General features: G+C 42.0%; 1 protein-coding gene across 1 annotated transcript in view; it reads left to right on the top strand.

Moving 5' to 3' along the window:
- LOC134532216 (protein scabrous) overlaps positions 1–14,772 on the top strand; it is a 118,652-nt gene that overhangs the window by 11,820 nt on the left and 92,060 nt on the right. Inside the window, exon 2 of the mRNA XM_063368667.1 lies at positions 3,988–4,318. Within this exon, the coding sequence (XP_063224737.1) occupies positions 3,988–4,318 (331 nt within the window). The remainder of the gene's footprint in view (positions 1–3,987; positions 4,319–14,772) is intronic.

Here is a 14,772-nt window from a genome sequence, read left to right on the forward strand (position 1 = left end):
CCTCCGCAGCTCTCGTCCCGCCGCTCGTTAGGCGCGCGTGATAGTGTAGGGGGGGGGGGGGGGGGCGAAGAAAGGAACGCGCGTCCTTATTGGTCGCGATGACACGGCGAGAAATTTGTTTTTCGGAGATGGTGACCAGACGGGAGAGACTTAGGTAAATTAAACTGAAATATTCCATGTAATTTTACAGATTTTTGTAAATTTGTACATTTTCAAGAAAACAACTTTAATACTACACAAAAGTTTCCGCAGTAATACTGGGACCCGGATTCTTGGCCGGGCAAATTTTTTGTGTTGTCCCAGTACCTCCAATAGCTGATTCGTATACCATTCTTTGAATTTGTTTTCACTATAAACTGCGCACATTAATAAGCATGATACAACAAACTAAATTTTAATTGCTGAATATTCGATTAACTTTTCCGTGGTTTAAAAATATTATGCATAAATGAAACATCAATTAAAATTTAATATTATGCATCAATTTTTGTAAGAAATACTCAGTATTATCTCGAAAAAAACGTATTTCATACATGCAAAAATAACCGTGTTATACAATGTTAACAATATGTTTCTTGTAGTTTTACAAACTATTCCTTGGCAACTGGTTTCCAAAGGAATCTTTTGTATAGGTACATAGAATTTTTTCTGTGTAGCAGCTTCCTGGAAATAGGGCGAATTATAACTAAGGCTTAAAGTTAGTTTGATTAGGTGAGCTATAATTCGCACTGTTAGGGCAGCCTAACAAAAAATCTTTCACTTTATTTAATTATTTCTGGCCTAGCATTATATGTGAACTTCACATACTGATTCTAGTTCTCCGGCAGCTCATTAACATTTCTATTCAACAAATAACTTGATAGCTTAAATATGATACATAAATCCACGATTCGATAAGGGTTTGTTTCAAAATTCAGATTGTAGTAGGTTAAGTCTTCAGCGTAATGTTTTCATCTAATACAATTTCTTGAACATACACCATTGAAGTTTTGCAGTGTTTGTCATGGGAAAAAAATCATAAATGCAAAATGAGAAATAAAATTGTTAACATAAACCCACCGAAAACAAGCCTAAATTATCTGATGTCAAACAGATAAACCCAACGACGAACCTAAACAGGACATATCAACGACGACAGCACAAACAAACACATTGAAACTTAATTATCAGGCAGCACAAGAATTCCTTGGAAGGAATTTATTATTTTTTCAGTTTCATCGTTGGATTTATCCGTTTGACATCTGCTGATTTAGGCTTGTTTTCTGTGGGTTTATGTTTTCAATTGTATTTCTTATTTCGCATTTTTAATTTTTCCCATGACAACCGCTATAGCGTATGTACAAGAAATTGTATTAAATCACAATATTCCATTGCATGAATCATTTGAAGAACGTACTCTAACAGCTGTCAAAAGGTTTTGAAAAATAAATAATCCTTTATGTTTTACACAGAAGTGTTTTGATGATTTACAAAAAAAAATTATGGTTTTTTAATACCTTGGTACCGTATTTAAGTAAACATGAAGACTGCTTCGAGCTGGAGGATGGAACCTGAACCAGTAGCGGCCGAGCCAAGACCTTGGGTCCGCCGCCGCTTTCTAACTCGCCGGGCGGGCGGGTTGTTCGCGTTACGTAAAACGAAACGAAAGTGGGCTTACACGTTACCTTCATCGACCCAGTGGCGCGTTTCAGTTTTATTCTTGGTCGGAAGGTGAAGACGCGACGGCCGAGGAGGCCCTGAGGCGCCGGACACTTCTCTCTTCCATCGCGCGGTTCCAGCAACCCGCTCACTGGAGTTGCACAGGGCGTCCACTTTCTGGAGTCAGGGAAGTTTTCATTGTTGGTCAGGGAATGTTAGAGAATGTGTTTTAAAACCTGTAAAATTCAAGGAAAATTCCTCAGTAATAGTAATTTGATGGATAAATATCATGATCCAGCATACCATCACCCAGAATTTGAACACGGCTATTTTTTTTTTCAGATGGTGATTTAGTGCATAGTCATAAACACTGTAATATTGTGTAAGCAAAAAATTATGTTTGAACTAGTACAGCTATAGGGGTAGTGGAGGCTGGATGTTAGATATTATTTTTTACGCCGGACACCCTGTTGTAACTACAAAAAATAATCTGTGAAGTGATCGGGGCCGTACGATGCTTGAAAAAAAAAATACTCTCGTAAATTGACAATTTTTCAAGTGAATAATTTCAACTCAAATAAACGCAGAGTTCCTAGTTCCTAGTTCGTAGAAACCATGCGTCAGAATTATATTTCTATTTTCTGCTACCCGTTGTACTTAAGTAGGGTAACATTCATGTGGAAAGAGAGAGTGCTTCCGCTATAGGCATGAATAAATAGTTTACGGTTTTATTAAAACTTAAAACAATATTATTCTTTTAGATAATGTTCAAAGTACGAGTATTAAAACTCAGTATCTGCAAATTTACAAATATCCATTGAATGAGGCAAATATTTTCCACGAAAATATTTTGATAGTAGTTATGTGTTAAAACGCTGTAGCATCGTAGGTGCATGTCTACACTGTCGGATACACGAATCACAGAGATTTTGATCGGAAGTACGCGTCCTGAATGGCCCGGCCAAATAAGGCCATGGCTTCCTTTGCAGACGGCTGCCAATTACAAGTAAATAAACCACTGGCGCGGGCAAAACTTGTTGCAGTCTGATGAGTGATATTTTTTCCCCTTGCGAGATGTACATGCCCCTATCTATGGATAATTTGTAGGGCCTAAACAAATTCGTGATTTCGATGTCCTCTAGGATAAACTTCACGATCCTTCACGTACTTGGGTAAATTGCACATGCAACTTATGACACCTGTTAACTGGGATGCTCTTTATTCGCAATTCTTCTGTCGAGGGTTTTCCGTTGGCTCAGAGTCCTTCAGGTGAACTGTGGTCTAATCACTGAAGCAGCCTGAAGGTAAATGTGTTTGAGTCCAGCTTATCGCGAAATGAATCCATGATTTTTTCCTATCTCTAATGTAATTTATAACCAGTGTTCTTGGTAAATTTAGAGTGAAAATATTAAAGTGTGTAGTGATAGAGTGAGGTTAAATTAAGATTATGTTTTCGATGTACTTCATTGCTGGTTATACTGTTTATCATAAGAAACTTCAATAATTGTCAACAAAGATGAATATGCAAACACACAGAAAACAAGTCAAAATCAGCCGATTTAAAGAAAAATAGACTGCACAGAATATTCCACGGAATGAATTAGTAAAAAATTATTAAGCACAGACAGACAATGACGAGACAGTAGCAACAATAACAGTAAACATTGACAAAAAAACGACATTGGACAACCCAGCGACTAATACGAACCTAAAGATGATACTAAATATAAATGTAGACAACACTACATGACACAGACACACATGCGAACCCAGCAGTGTGACAAAGCAGACAACCTGAACACTACACCGACGATAGCACAGACCAACACAGAAGGCTTCTTGAGCGTGCTTTAATAAAATTTTGACCAGTTCCTTCAGTCGAATTTTCTGTGCTGTCCTTATTTTTTATTTTTTTTATTTTTTGACATCTGCTGATTTTGGCTTCTTTCGTGTGCGTTTGCATATTCATTTGTTGAGGATATTTGTGTTTATTTTATTCTTTATTGGCTGATACTAATCGTACTCCTTTTTTATTTTGTTGATGGGTGATCCTGAATTGGTTTCTGGTTTTAATGTTGAATATATAATAGCAATTATTTAAATTTTTTGAGGAGTGAATATTCTTTAATTTTATTTAGGCCTATAAGTTTGTTTTCATGTATTGTATTTTTGGGATGTGATCGTTTTTTTCCCTTTCATTTATGTTTTATGTTAAAGTGATTGTTGTTTGTTTGGGTGCGTGGTACTTGATCACGACTGGAAGTATTGCAGTAGGGACAGTACGGGAACCAGGTGTGTAACGGGCGTGCAGGCGCGGGGTGTAAAGTGGAGCGTGCTGGGTGCCCGCAGGCAGGAGGCGCGCGGCGCCACGGGCAACCAGCGCAGGAACGACCACCTGACGCTGCAGTGGCTGCAGGCGGCGGTGGGCGAGCTGCGCGCCGAGCTGGCGGAGCTGCAGGCGGCGCACAACGCCTCGGCCGAGCTGCAGCGGCGCGAGCAGACCAGCGGCGAGCTGCGGCTGCTGCAGGGCGACGTGGCGGGGCTGCGCCGCGAGGCGGAGGGGCTGCGCGCGGGCGAGGAGCAGGCGCGCGCCAGGGAGCAGCAGCTGGGGCAGGAGGTGTCCGCGGCCCGCCGCCGCAGCCAGGCCGCCGCCGCCGCGTGCGCCGCCGCTGCCCGGCAGGTCAGTCCGCCCCCTGCACCCGTACACCCCTACACCCGTCAACGACAAGTCATTTGTCAAGGAAGTTGGTAACTTTTCAGGGAAAGTTATGGAAGTTTAAATTTGTCAGGGAAAATTCTGGGAATTTACTTCAAAACGGTGAAATTCATGGAAATTCCTCAGTGAGGATTATTTTTTTAAGGGAGGAAATGTCATCCTCCGATGATATGCCATCACCCAGACTGAAAGCTCTTATCTCCTGTTTTTAGTGCATAGTCCCACACACTGTAAAATGGCATATTCAAGATTCTGTTTTGAACTAGTATACAGCTGTGTGGAGGGTGGTGAAGGATGGACTGTCTTAATTATTTTTTTTCTCAGACGATTGCAAAAATAGGTAAAATATTATTTTTTTTTTTTTTAATATTTGTTAGGTAAATTTATAATTTTGGCCACGGAAGTGTCGAGGTATTATCTGCACAGATGTGCGTGGTCACGGTCCGCTTCCGCTCCGCCTAAGCCTCGCGCCGTGGCAAGCCTGCAGCGTAGCTCCCGCTTTCCAGTCAAGTACTATAAATAATATGGGAGATAGTATTTTACGAATCCACATTAAAGTGATGGATTCAAAATCGTTGAATGATTTTATTCAGAGGTAGAGTAATAAAGATTTTTTTTTAAATTTAATAAATGGCAATAAATAATTTTTTATCAATTTTTCCCCAACCATTGGTTGTCTTTTCCATGCAAAACATTGGGTCCGTCTTAAAACTATTAATCACACAAATGATAGCTTTTTCCTGCATACAGACATCATGAAACCTCACCTTAAGGAGGATTGCACATGACATATTTTAAGAACTCTCTCATGCTCTGGTTTGCTGACTACTTTGTGTGATATCACGGAGGCTCTTTTGCAAGCAGCATGCGAACCCGTTATTCATACGACCTTCAGCTTCTTGGAACACTGTTTTTGTTTCACACGAATAATGACAGAGTGTACAAGAAAATAGGATGTTTGTGTAGCGCATTGTAAAAGGTGGAAGTGTACGTATGATTTTACTTCTTATTTGCAAGTCTTCGTTTTTGGGCAATGCCGCATCCAAATGAAATACTTCCTTCAAGAGAAAAAAAATATTTATATTACTTTCTTAGCCAAATCATCATCGTGTATTTCATTTCCGGCATGTTGGCTGACTCTTCGTCCAACGTGTGAGTTGTAAGGACCACCCACTCACTGGTTTGTTCACAAGCTCTTTTGATTCCTACACCCACATCAGCATAAATATCCTGTTAACTCACTGTTAGTTTCGGTTTTACGACGCCTTTACATGGATCGTCGCAAACCGGATTTATTTATTTTTGTTTATTTATTCTCTCGCCACTTTCATGTATACATCCAGTTTTATGGTGTTTGTTTATTTTCCACGGCACGGTTTTGAATTTCGCATGCGTCTCTCTCCCTTCCCCCTCCCTCATGCCTCCCAAATCAGCGGACCGTGTTATGGAGCCCCGTCTATAAGAGAACTCCACACTAACTTTATTACACAGTTATAAAGTTAGTTTCCTGCGGCAAGTCACCCCCGCCCCCTTCTCCCCACTGCAAGCGGCGGTGCTGGGTAGTGCAATGCTGCATCTTGCTGGGAACTAAACATTAAAAAATAAAAGTTTGATTCGGAGGAGGGGACCAATGTTAGTTCAGACCACAGATTAGTAAAAAATAAAAAAAAATAAAAAAAAACAAAATGTAGTTTTGTATTCTTCGCACAGGCCAATCATGTACTGTACGAATCAGCTTGTTTAAAAAATTTACATTTAAATTATTTACATTTGTTACAAACTACTTATGTTAATGTTGTTCATTGTAATAAAGTCATTTCAGGCAGAGGAAATTTTTAACATTTCAGTCACAATTTGATATTTGATAAGATACCATTTTCATTTTTAATTTTAATAAACTATTTATTATGTACTTATAAACTCAATATCTAATTATAATACTTATTTATATGTAATTTTTATATTATAACATAAAACTTAATATAACTTTTTTTTTCATAGCCCTAAACAATGATATCGACTAGAATGTAGGCTACACCACGACCTACACATTTAAAGTTTATTTGCCCATCACGTCAGTTGAGGTAAAGGCTGAAAGTGTTATCACACTGTGTACTCACGAAAGATAAAAATAACTCTGCGCATTTGTATTCTGACTTACAATAAAACAAGTGCGGCAGGGTCATAGAACTTCAATAAAATGCCAACTCTGAGCTCAATGACATACGTTTCTGACAAGTCTGTCGACACTTATGGGTCCAAAATTATTTTATTTCCCCCCCCCCCCCCAAAACAGTAACCACGCTGATCGGACGCGTGGCGCGGGTCCACACAGCGGCGTGAAGAGCAGCCGAACAGGCTGTTGAGAGCTCTCGTGTGAGGACGCATCCACTCGATGACGAATGGCGTCCTTCGTCTCATTCTGTTCCGACTTTCCCGTTCGGCTAGTTTGATTCCTCATTGCGTCCAAACAGCTTTGTGATGAGGACGAGTCGAAAGGGTTGAAAGAGATTTCCTTCAAGAAATAGGTCTGTAATTTTTTTTTTTTTAATTTTGAGTTCTTCTTGCTCCTCATCAATTACAAATGAAACGGCAATTTCCGTTAACATATCGTGTTTTTTCCTTGTTTCTATAAGCACTATCCCTTGAATCCCACAACGAAATCCGGACGTGGTTTATTTCACTGAACTTCTAAATGTCTTCATCTCTCCACTCCATTATTTAATACAAAACAATCACTTGAAACGCAGCACTACGCGATGTTCACGCAAGGACTTCGAGAATAAAGACTGAGGAAGTTGCCGCGACATGTTTCAACTGGATTCAACGCGACGAGGAAACCCCATTCAATTTCGTCATTCAACCCCGACCCCTATCCATTTCATTCGGATTGGACCCATTCGCTTCGACTTTCAACTTACAAGCGACTCGTTCGTCACGTCCAGACCTCGACGACTTACCCTCCGACTCGAGTCGAACGACACGATTCTCTCTCGACTCGGTGACATCGGGGATGCGCGAGTTCCGCTGCTGACGAGCGCCGGTGTTGTTTCGTGCCGGCTCGCCGGGCGCTCACGCAGGTATTGATTCAGGCCTGAGTGGCGCGCTTTGCTTTGCGCGGGATACAAAACAGCGCCCGCCGGCCCACGATGATTGGACTGCAAACGACAGCCATCGAGTCGCCGAAGATAATCGCTTTGATTCTCCGAACGGATCGCACTGAGCCGTTCCCAAAATACTCAGCTTTGTTGATACAGCGTTTGACAATTTAGGAACAATTTTTGAATTTCCATTCTGTTTTTGTAAAACTAGTTAAACATTTCGTTGTACTATATATGCCGTAAGCTTTGCTATAAAATTATTGCAGAATCTAACGTGCCCGCATGATCACGGACAATCGATTGTTGCTGAACACATCGATAGCAGCGTTCGCATCTAACATGCAAGTTTACATTCGGCTGCAGCATTAATCTTAGTTCTAATTATACCATGCGAACAATTGATTAATCAGAACATCACATAGATATTTCAGTAGGATGGAAATTAATGGGGCTGCTTAGTAATAAAATATTTTACTTGGCTTGGTTATTTTTTTTTAATTGCTTCACTGAGTACAATGGAGGTCGGTTGTCTTTTAAAATTAATTTTTAGTCATTAAGCAAGGCAGTAATAGCGAATATTAACACTATTATATTAATATGCTTGCTCACCCCACATACGCACATACATAAAACACATACGATCTTGTTCAGGCATCGTGAACTGTGGACATTGGGGAACGTACCAAGCTATTGGTGTTCCAAATGAAACTTATGGAACCGAAACTATTCTTTAATGGTATAACAAGAAATAAAATCAACTTAGAAATTATTTGAGAAAAGTAGAAAGGTGGTTCCATTTTTGCCTGATGGTGCTGCTATCTCCAGGATTTTTACCGTAACAATAAATTGTATCGATGGTTGCGAAACGTCCGCTAGAATTCGTTGGAAGTAGTTTCTAGCCTCGCGCAGTGCACCTTTAATTAAAACGGTTGACGATGTGTTACTTTATTGGGATTCGGTTTGGACACGTTTTGGAATATAGCCCGCGAGTTAGGTTACGGTTGTATCCCATCAATGTAGTGCATATTCTCTACTTTGCCCGAACGTCTTGGAATACCGCCCTAAAATCTGCGTATGTCGTAGAGGCAGTTTTAAAAAAAAAACCTTACCGAACTTTAGGAACGTTGACTAATCCATCTGCATAGAGACAGAATGAATGGAACTGCAGGTAGAGACCCAGAAAATTTGCGGACTCTTTTGGTCACCATTTAAACTGCCAACATCCATGCCTTAGCATGAGTGGATCACAATTTTTCCGCCACTCCCCGCTACGACTGTGGGACAGGCAACTGCCAGCTAGCTGTAGAGTGGCCGGATGATATTGACCCACCCCAAAGAAGAGGAGGTTGTGCAGTAAGAACTCAGCCAGTAGGGGAGCATTCGAGGGCACATTATATATAGGAATGTGAATTCTAGCCTGACGCCAAATGAATCCGCTCAATTTCCGGGCCTCTGACCGGTATCATTGCGCTGAAATCGGATTCGTCTCGTGCAACTAGTGTCGTAGGTCAGGTATGGCATCAGGGACGGTAGGAGGAACTAAGGTTCCAAAACACGCATTGGAACATCAGATCCTGCAGTTCGATATTTCCTTGGATCAACAAAGTAGAACACCATCACAGTCATGTCGCTTGTAGGCCCCTAGTGTGTTCGGAACTGCCATTTTACAAACCTAAATCGTCACCAAGCAAGGATCCTAAGTGTTTCAACATTTAGGATTCTAATATATTTCCTTTAGTTATTTTTTTCCCAGCCCGCATCGATTTATAACATACGTTTCAAATCAAATTTAAAATTATTAAAAATGGACTTATGCATGCTATTACGCTTTTCCTTAATATTTATTTGGGTTTGAGCCGATTACCAAAATATTGAAGAGGTAGCGAAATATATGTACTTCAGACGAGGGTGATGTATGTATGTTTATTTTATCTGTACCAGTTATTTTATGCGACGTAGTAACTGCATTATTTTATTTTCGGTACATTCCCTACGTCTAAATTACCTTTCGTTAACTTTCACAATAACTTTTAATTGAAAATTTTTATTAAATTCTGATTCGATAATGAAATCGTTATTACACTACCCCTCATCCCTTCATTATGTGAAATAATTAAAACATTTTTGATGTGTAACATTTGATCTCTCAATATCAGCATTTGTTAGGAGTAATTTATTGTTTGTAACGGAATTCGCAAGGAACGGAAATATGTAACCACAGTGCTGGAATGACGCGAACCAAAGTTTAAGAGCCAAAGGGAAACTTTATAGTATTAACTGTTTAATGAATTTTAACAGCTTTGGCAATATATTTATAAGTATCTTGTCAAAAATCAGGTCCAAAGTCGTTTTTTTATATTTTTCAAGTCTTCTTTGCTTTTATCAGAGCCTTTTCATCATATAGTTTTACATTTTGGTCTGCAAATTGAATGATTCTATAGCCGACGTAGCTGCTCCGGCAGCGAATTCTAGCGGCAGGTACGGAAATTACGTGTTATTCGCATCCAAAAAAAAGTAGTGGAAAACACAATTTGCTTATATTTATCACGCTCGGAATTATTTTAAAGAAGCCTATGGTTAATTTCGTGTCTGCTTTCGTATTATAAGTGTATTTTCAACACGAGAACACGTGAAATTGCTCGTTACAGAGGTTAAATGTTACACATCTCTGGCGAATACTGAAAGACTAGCTCCCTATCCCATTTAAAATTGTTTCCATTAGGTATTCGCGAGCTCTTATTCTGTTTCGGAATCCTTCCATTGATCGCCCAGCCTTTACTCGACGGCGGCCACGTCTTTCGTCACAAGTTATTCATCGCGCCGTCCGCGGTGTGCTTGACTCGCCCGCCGCCTGAATTTTTATGCCGCCAAAGTGTTCCGTTTCCTCCCCTCCTCGAGCGCTAAAAGTCGGTTCAGGGGCGCGCGGGCGGCGCGCAGCGGAGCGCAGGGGGCAAAAGCCGCCGCCATTTTAGTGGATATTTCATGTTTTATGCATGCGGCGCTCTCTATCCACTGATTTGAAAGTTCGAGTCTTTTTTTAGTCCGGTGTTAGGGGCGCGAGCGCGTGGCCTGTGTATACGTGAGACGTTCTGTTTGTTCGGCTCGCTGGAGGCGCCGAATGTTGTAGGCGTGTCGCACCTGCGCGTGGAACAGAACAGAACTCGCCGATGAAATACATACCGTATAAATTACTACATTAGAACGTAAGATCACTATGAGATCCTTAAGGTTCAGTCTCCCACGCCATGCAGATTTTATTTAACCATTACTTTTATTAAATTGATACCTCCTTTCATTTGTTGTTCTGCCACGAATATTTTCAACAGTGTAATATCATGTAAGTATGTAAAAAAATGCGCGCAAGTCTTCGCATTTATCATCACCCATGATATTACAAAAAGTGAATATCTGTTGAAAGTATTTGTGGAAAAAGCCTTCAAAAATTAATGACGATAATACATAAACAAAAATCACCCTGGCATGTGAGACCGCGTCTTCTTGACACGGTGGCGAGGGTCGTGTGTTCGTGTCCAGTCCTCGACTTGACACAATCTCATGAGCACAATGGTACGGTACCCAATTTTTTACGGGCTGAAAAGTTTGGGTGGTTTCTGTGTGCCGTAAAACCATAGTACATTGCTGTATCCTTCCCCAGTATTTAAGTCCTGAGTCACGTGTGCTACGTCTAACGACCTCGCTGTTGACGAGTTGAGCCCAAATAAAATAAACCATAAAATTAACTTTTTTTTTAACAAGTTCCTCTGGTCGACTTGAAGCACTTCCCATTATATAGGTATCCAAAGAGAGTTTTTTTTTTTCTGTCTGACACGTCTTTTAGCATTGTCTCATCCCTTCCAAACACAGCAACGTTTGCAATCCTTTAGCCTAAGGCCTTGTTCTTCTCCTCGGCTTCAACCAGAAACTCCCGCCCTTTCTACCACGAGACGAAACCTTTTCGCAAATTCGTTCGGATATATCCCCGCCCGCGTTTCTTTAACGTTATCCTCGAGATTCCCTTCTGTCTTTATTTCTCTCTCGCTCTCTCTTCCCCCTCGTTTCCCTCGTGCCAGGGCGCGGTCCATTATTTATGAGCGCGTCGTGTGGTTGTTCATCCCCCGAGTCGCTTATCTCCCTCGCCCCCGTGGAGACGAGTCACAGCGAAGCATCGCGTCATTGTGCGAGCGGGCCTTCACCCGCGCGAACAACGAAGATCGGTGGTTATACTTTACATGTTTCTTACTGTTTGTGCATTCGACAGGCGTCAATGCTTACAGGTCTTTTAATCGATTAGTTTGGAATAAATACGTTAAACTAGCCGTGTGCCCGATAGGATTTCCCCTCATATTTGATGACTTTCCAAAAACGCATTTATAAACACAAGCCTAAACACCAATTTCCACATTAAAACTTCAAAAATGACTAACTTCTTATGAAAATGTAATAAGTAGGCACACAAATTACGAAGAAAACCCAATAAATTCGTTTCTCGTTGCCAAAACGTCAAATAGAAATAAAAACTGTTGAAAGAAGCAAAGCAATTTCGTTAAGTTTTTAATATCTAAAACACAAAGCGACATCAGGTGTAGTACGCCGTGATGATTGAGTCACTGAAGTAAACATCTGAAAACTTATGTGAGAGCTTTTTAAAAATAAACTAATGAAGCTCCATCTTTTGACTTTTCTGCGAACTGTTTTATAAGTTGAGAAGACTAAAAAAAATTTATTTAATATATATGTTTTTCCGTGAACCAATTTTGATGAAATAAAGCTTAAATGTTGTCTCAAGCTACGCTCAAGTTATCTGTGAAAACCCCATGAAAATTCGTTCAGTAGGTTTGGAGATAACGTGTTCAAACAGACAAACATAGTTTTTAAAAAATAGTCTTATTGTATTCTGTTACACTCCCTACATCACCCGCGTAGACAAGTGTCCTTCCTCGAGTGTTGAACGTAAGGTGTGCCAAATGTAATTTAATGATACTCGGAGCGAAACGGTATGTTTGTATAAACATGAACCAGCACCCAAGCACACACAAGCTGTACTCCAGCCAAATGACTATTTTAGGTGGATTGTCAGTGGTTTGTGATAGCTGATCGGACGCTGACCACACGTCAGCCCTCACTACGCGCAATTACGAGATTGCACGTCGCAGGTCGTTACTGCGAGGCGCTTGTTGGCCGCGGAGACCGCGCTGGCATGGCGCCGGCGCGCCAATCAGCGCGGCGCTGGGCGGCGGTCAGGCTTCCCGTGCCCCCAGCCTCGTTCGTGCCGCGGGAGTCCAGGGGGGAGAGAAGTGGGTGTATCTCCCATTCAGGCTGGGTTTACAAACTGAAGGAACGCAACACGCAACAACGCAAGAGAATCACGGCCCTTTAACATAAAACACGAAAACAGCAAGACGTCACCAACCCTTCAATTTTAAATCATAAAACATCCCTGGCTTATTTTTTTTTTAAATTCATATCCAAAGTTTGATTAGTGAAAACGTGATGAATATCATGAAAACAACAAAATCGTGAAATTGCGTACACATCACCTATGCGTTTTAAAAAGTTTTCGGAACACCTCACTTCAAACATGGACGGCGGTAACGGAGGAATTTGAAAGTTGGCCAATGCTTGCGTTGCGTTTTTTGCGTGTTTGCGTAGTTTGTAAACGGGCATTTGAAAACGCCGGTAGTGAATTTTTTCGAATTGCATTTCTTAAGACGTAACTTTTCTTGCGTACTTAACATATCCGTCCTTAGACTCCTCTCCTGAAAACAACACACGTGGGTGATGCAGATATAGAGGTTTGTGAATGTGTACAAATGAGCGAGAGTGCGAGTGAGCTAGTAAACGAGTCCGCAATAATGCTAACAGGCCACCGGGGACTCCACTTTTGAGCTGCCTCCCTCTCCCCGTCATCGATCGCCCACGCACTCAATGGATGCACTTAATATAAGCATAAGTTGCACTTAAGTTGCGCTCTGATGTCATTGCCTCGAACTACCCTTCCACCTACAAAGGAGTTTCACTTGAAAAAAAAAATATTATTTTGACTGAAATGTGCGGAATCTACCAGGCACATCAAGACATATAAGTGCTGGGAAACATTAGGCTATGTAATTTTGTGGGTCATTCTTACAACATTATTCGCTAGAAGTTAATTTTTGTGTCGGCAAATTGAAATAGACCAAAAAAATCGTCTGAACAAAGTTATCGTGCTGTTACCTTTCAATAAAATGTTTTGCGGGAAGAAACAAATAAACGAAGTATCTCTGCCCAGACACTCGAAAAAAAAAAAGTAAGGAAAGTCTAAGTTCTATTTTTATCCTGTAGTGGAGCTCGCCGGCAAACAGGGTTTGGAATTTTTTTTCCGACGCTTCGCGCAGCGAGAGGGCTTCGCGGAAAAATCCTCACAACCCGCCCTTCTTCATCTTCCTCGTCCCACGGGCGGTCCCGAGTCGCAACAATACCTCGCGAGGGCTCGTGGAGGACCAGCCTCCTCGTCGACGGATATTCTTTGCAGTTCACCTCCGCCCGCACCCCGCGCTAGCCCCTTGTACCTCGTCGACGAATAAGATCGTTTGCAGAGCAGAGCCTCTTCACGGAGCTAAAGTTCCCGACCCTGCCCTTCTCACCCCCTTCTGCGCGTGAAATACCCTGCACTGCGTCTCCTAGGTGAACTCCTCCCCTTTCCGCACTTCGCTCTCGCCCATTTTTGTTTCCTCCCTACCTTCCTCCACCCAGTGCGGAAGTTTGAATATGTTAATTTTCGTCCCGAAATATCTTAATCTCGTAAAACCTCGCGTGGATGTTTACCCAGAACTCGGAGTGTTATTCCGGCCGTGAAAATTTCGTGGACACAATTTTCCTGCCCTCCTGCTCCGCCAACGCTTCCTCTTGGTTTCCTCTGCGCCTCTTCTCGGTCCTTCCTCTTGCTCCGGACGGGTTGGTGGGGCTCCCCTCCCCTCCCTTCCCGGAACTTGCGCGGGATTAGCCGGCGAGGCACTCCGATTTATGGCGAGCGTTCCCGAAGCGGTCTTTGTCTGGCGACCGCGCTGCGAACCGTGCGGGAGAGAGAGGGAGAAGTTTTCGAACCCGGCCATTCCGTCCGCGATAATAAATAAGAACTCACCTGTTCCCGCGGAGCCCGTGCGATTGAAGGGGGAAGGGTCGGGGGAGGTCTTGTTTGAAAACTTTTCGGCAGTCGCGGAACTTGGAGGTCGTTCGGCCGGAAGTAAGTCAGGCCGAGGGCCCGACGCGGCGCCGAAGTTCCGCTTCCTGGCGAGATGACTCGCCGGGCAATTAGCAGGAGTGCCCTTCAGGTGGCTT

Source organism: Bacillus rossius, chromosome 1 (genome assembly GCF_032445375.1).
Source record: "Bacillus rossius redtenbacheri isolate Brsri chromosome 1, Brsri_v3, whole genome shotgun sequence".
Classification (NCBI taxonomy): Eukaryota; Metazoa; Arthropoda; class Insecta; order Phasmatodea; family Bacillidae; genus Bacillus; species Bacillus rossius.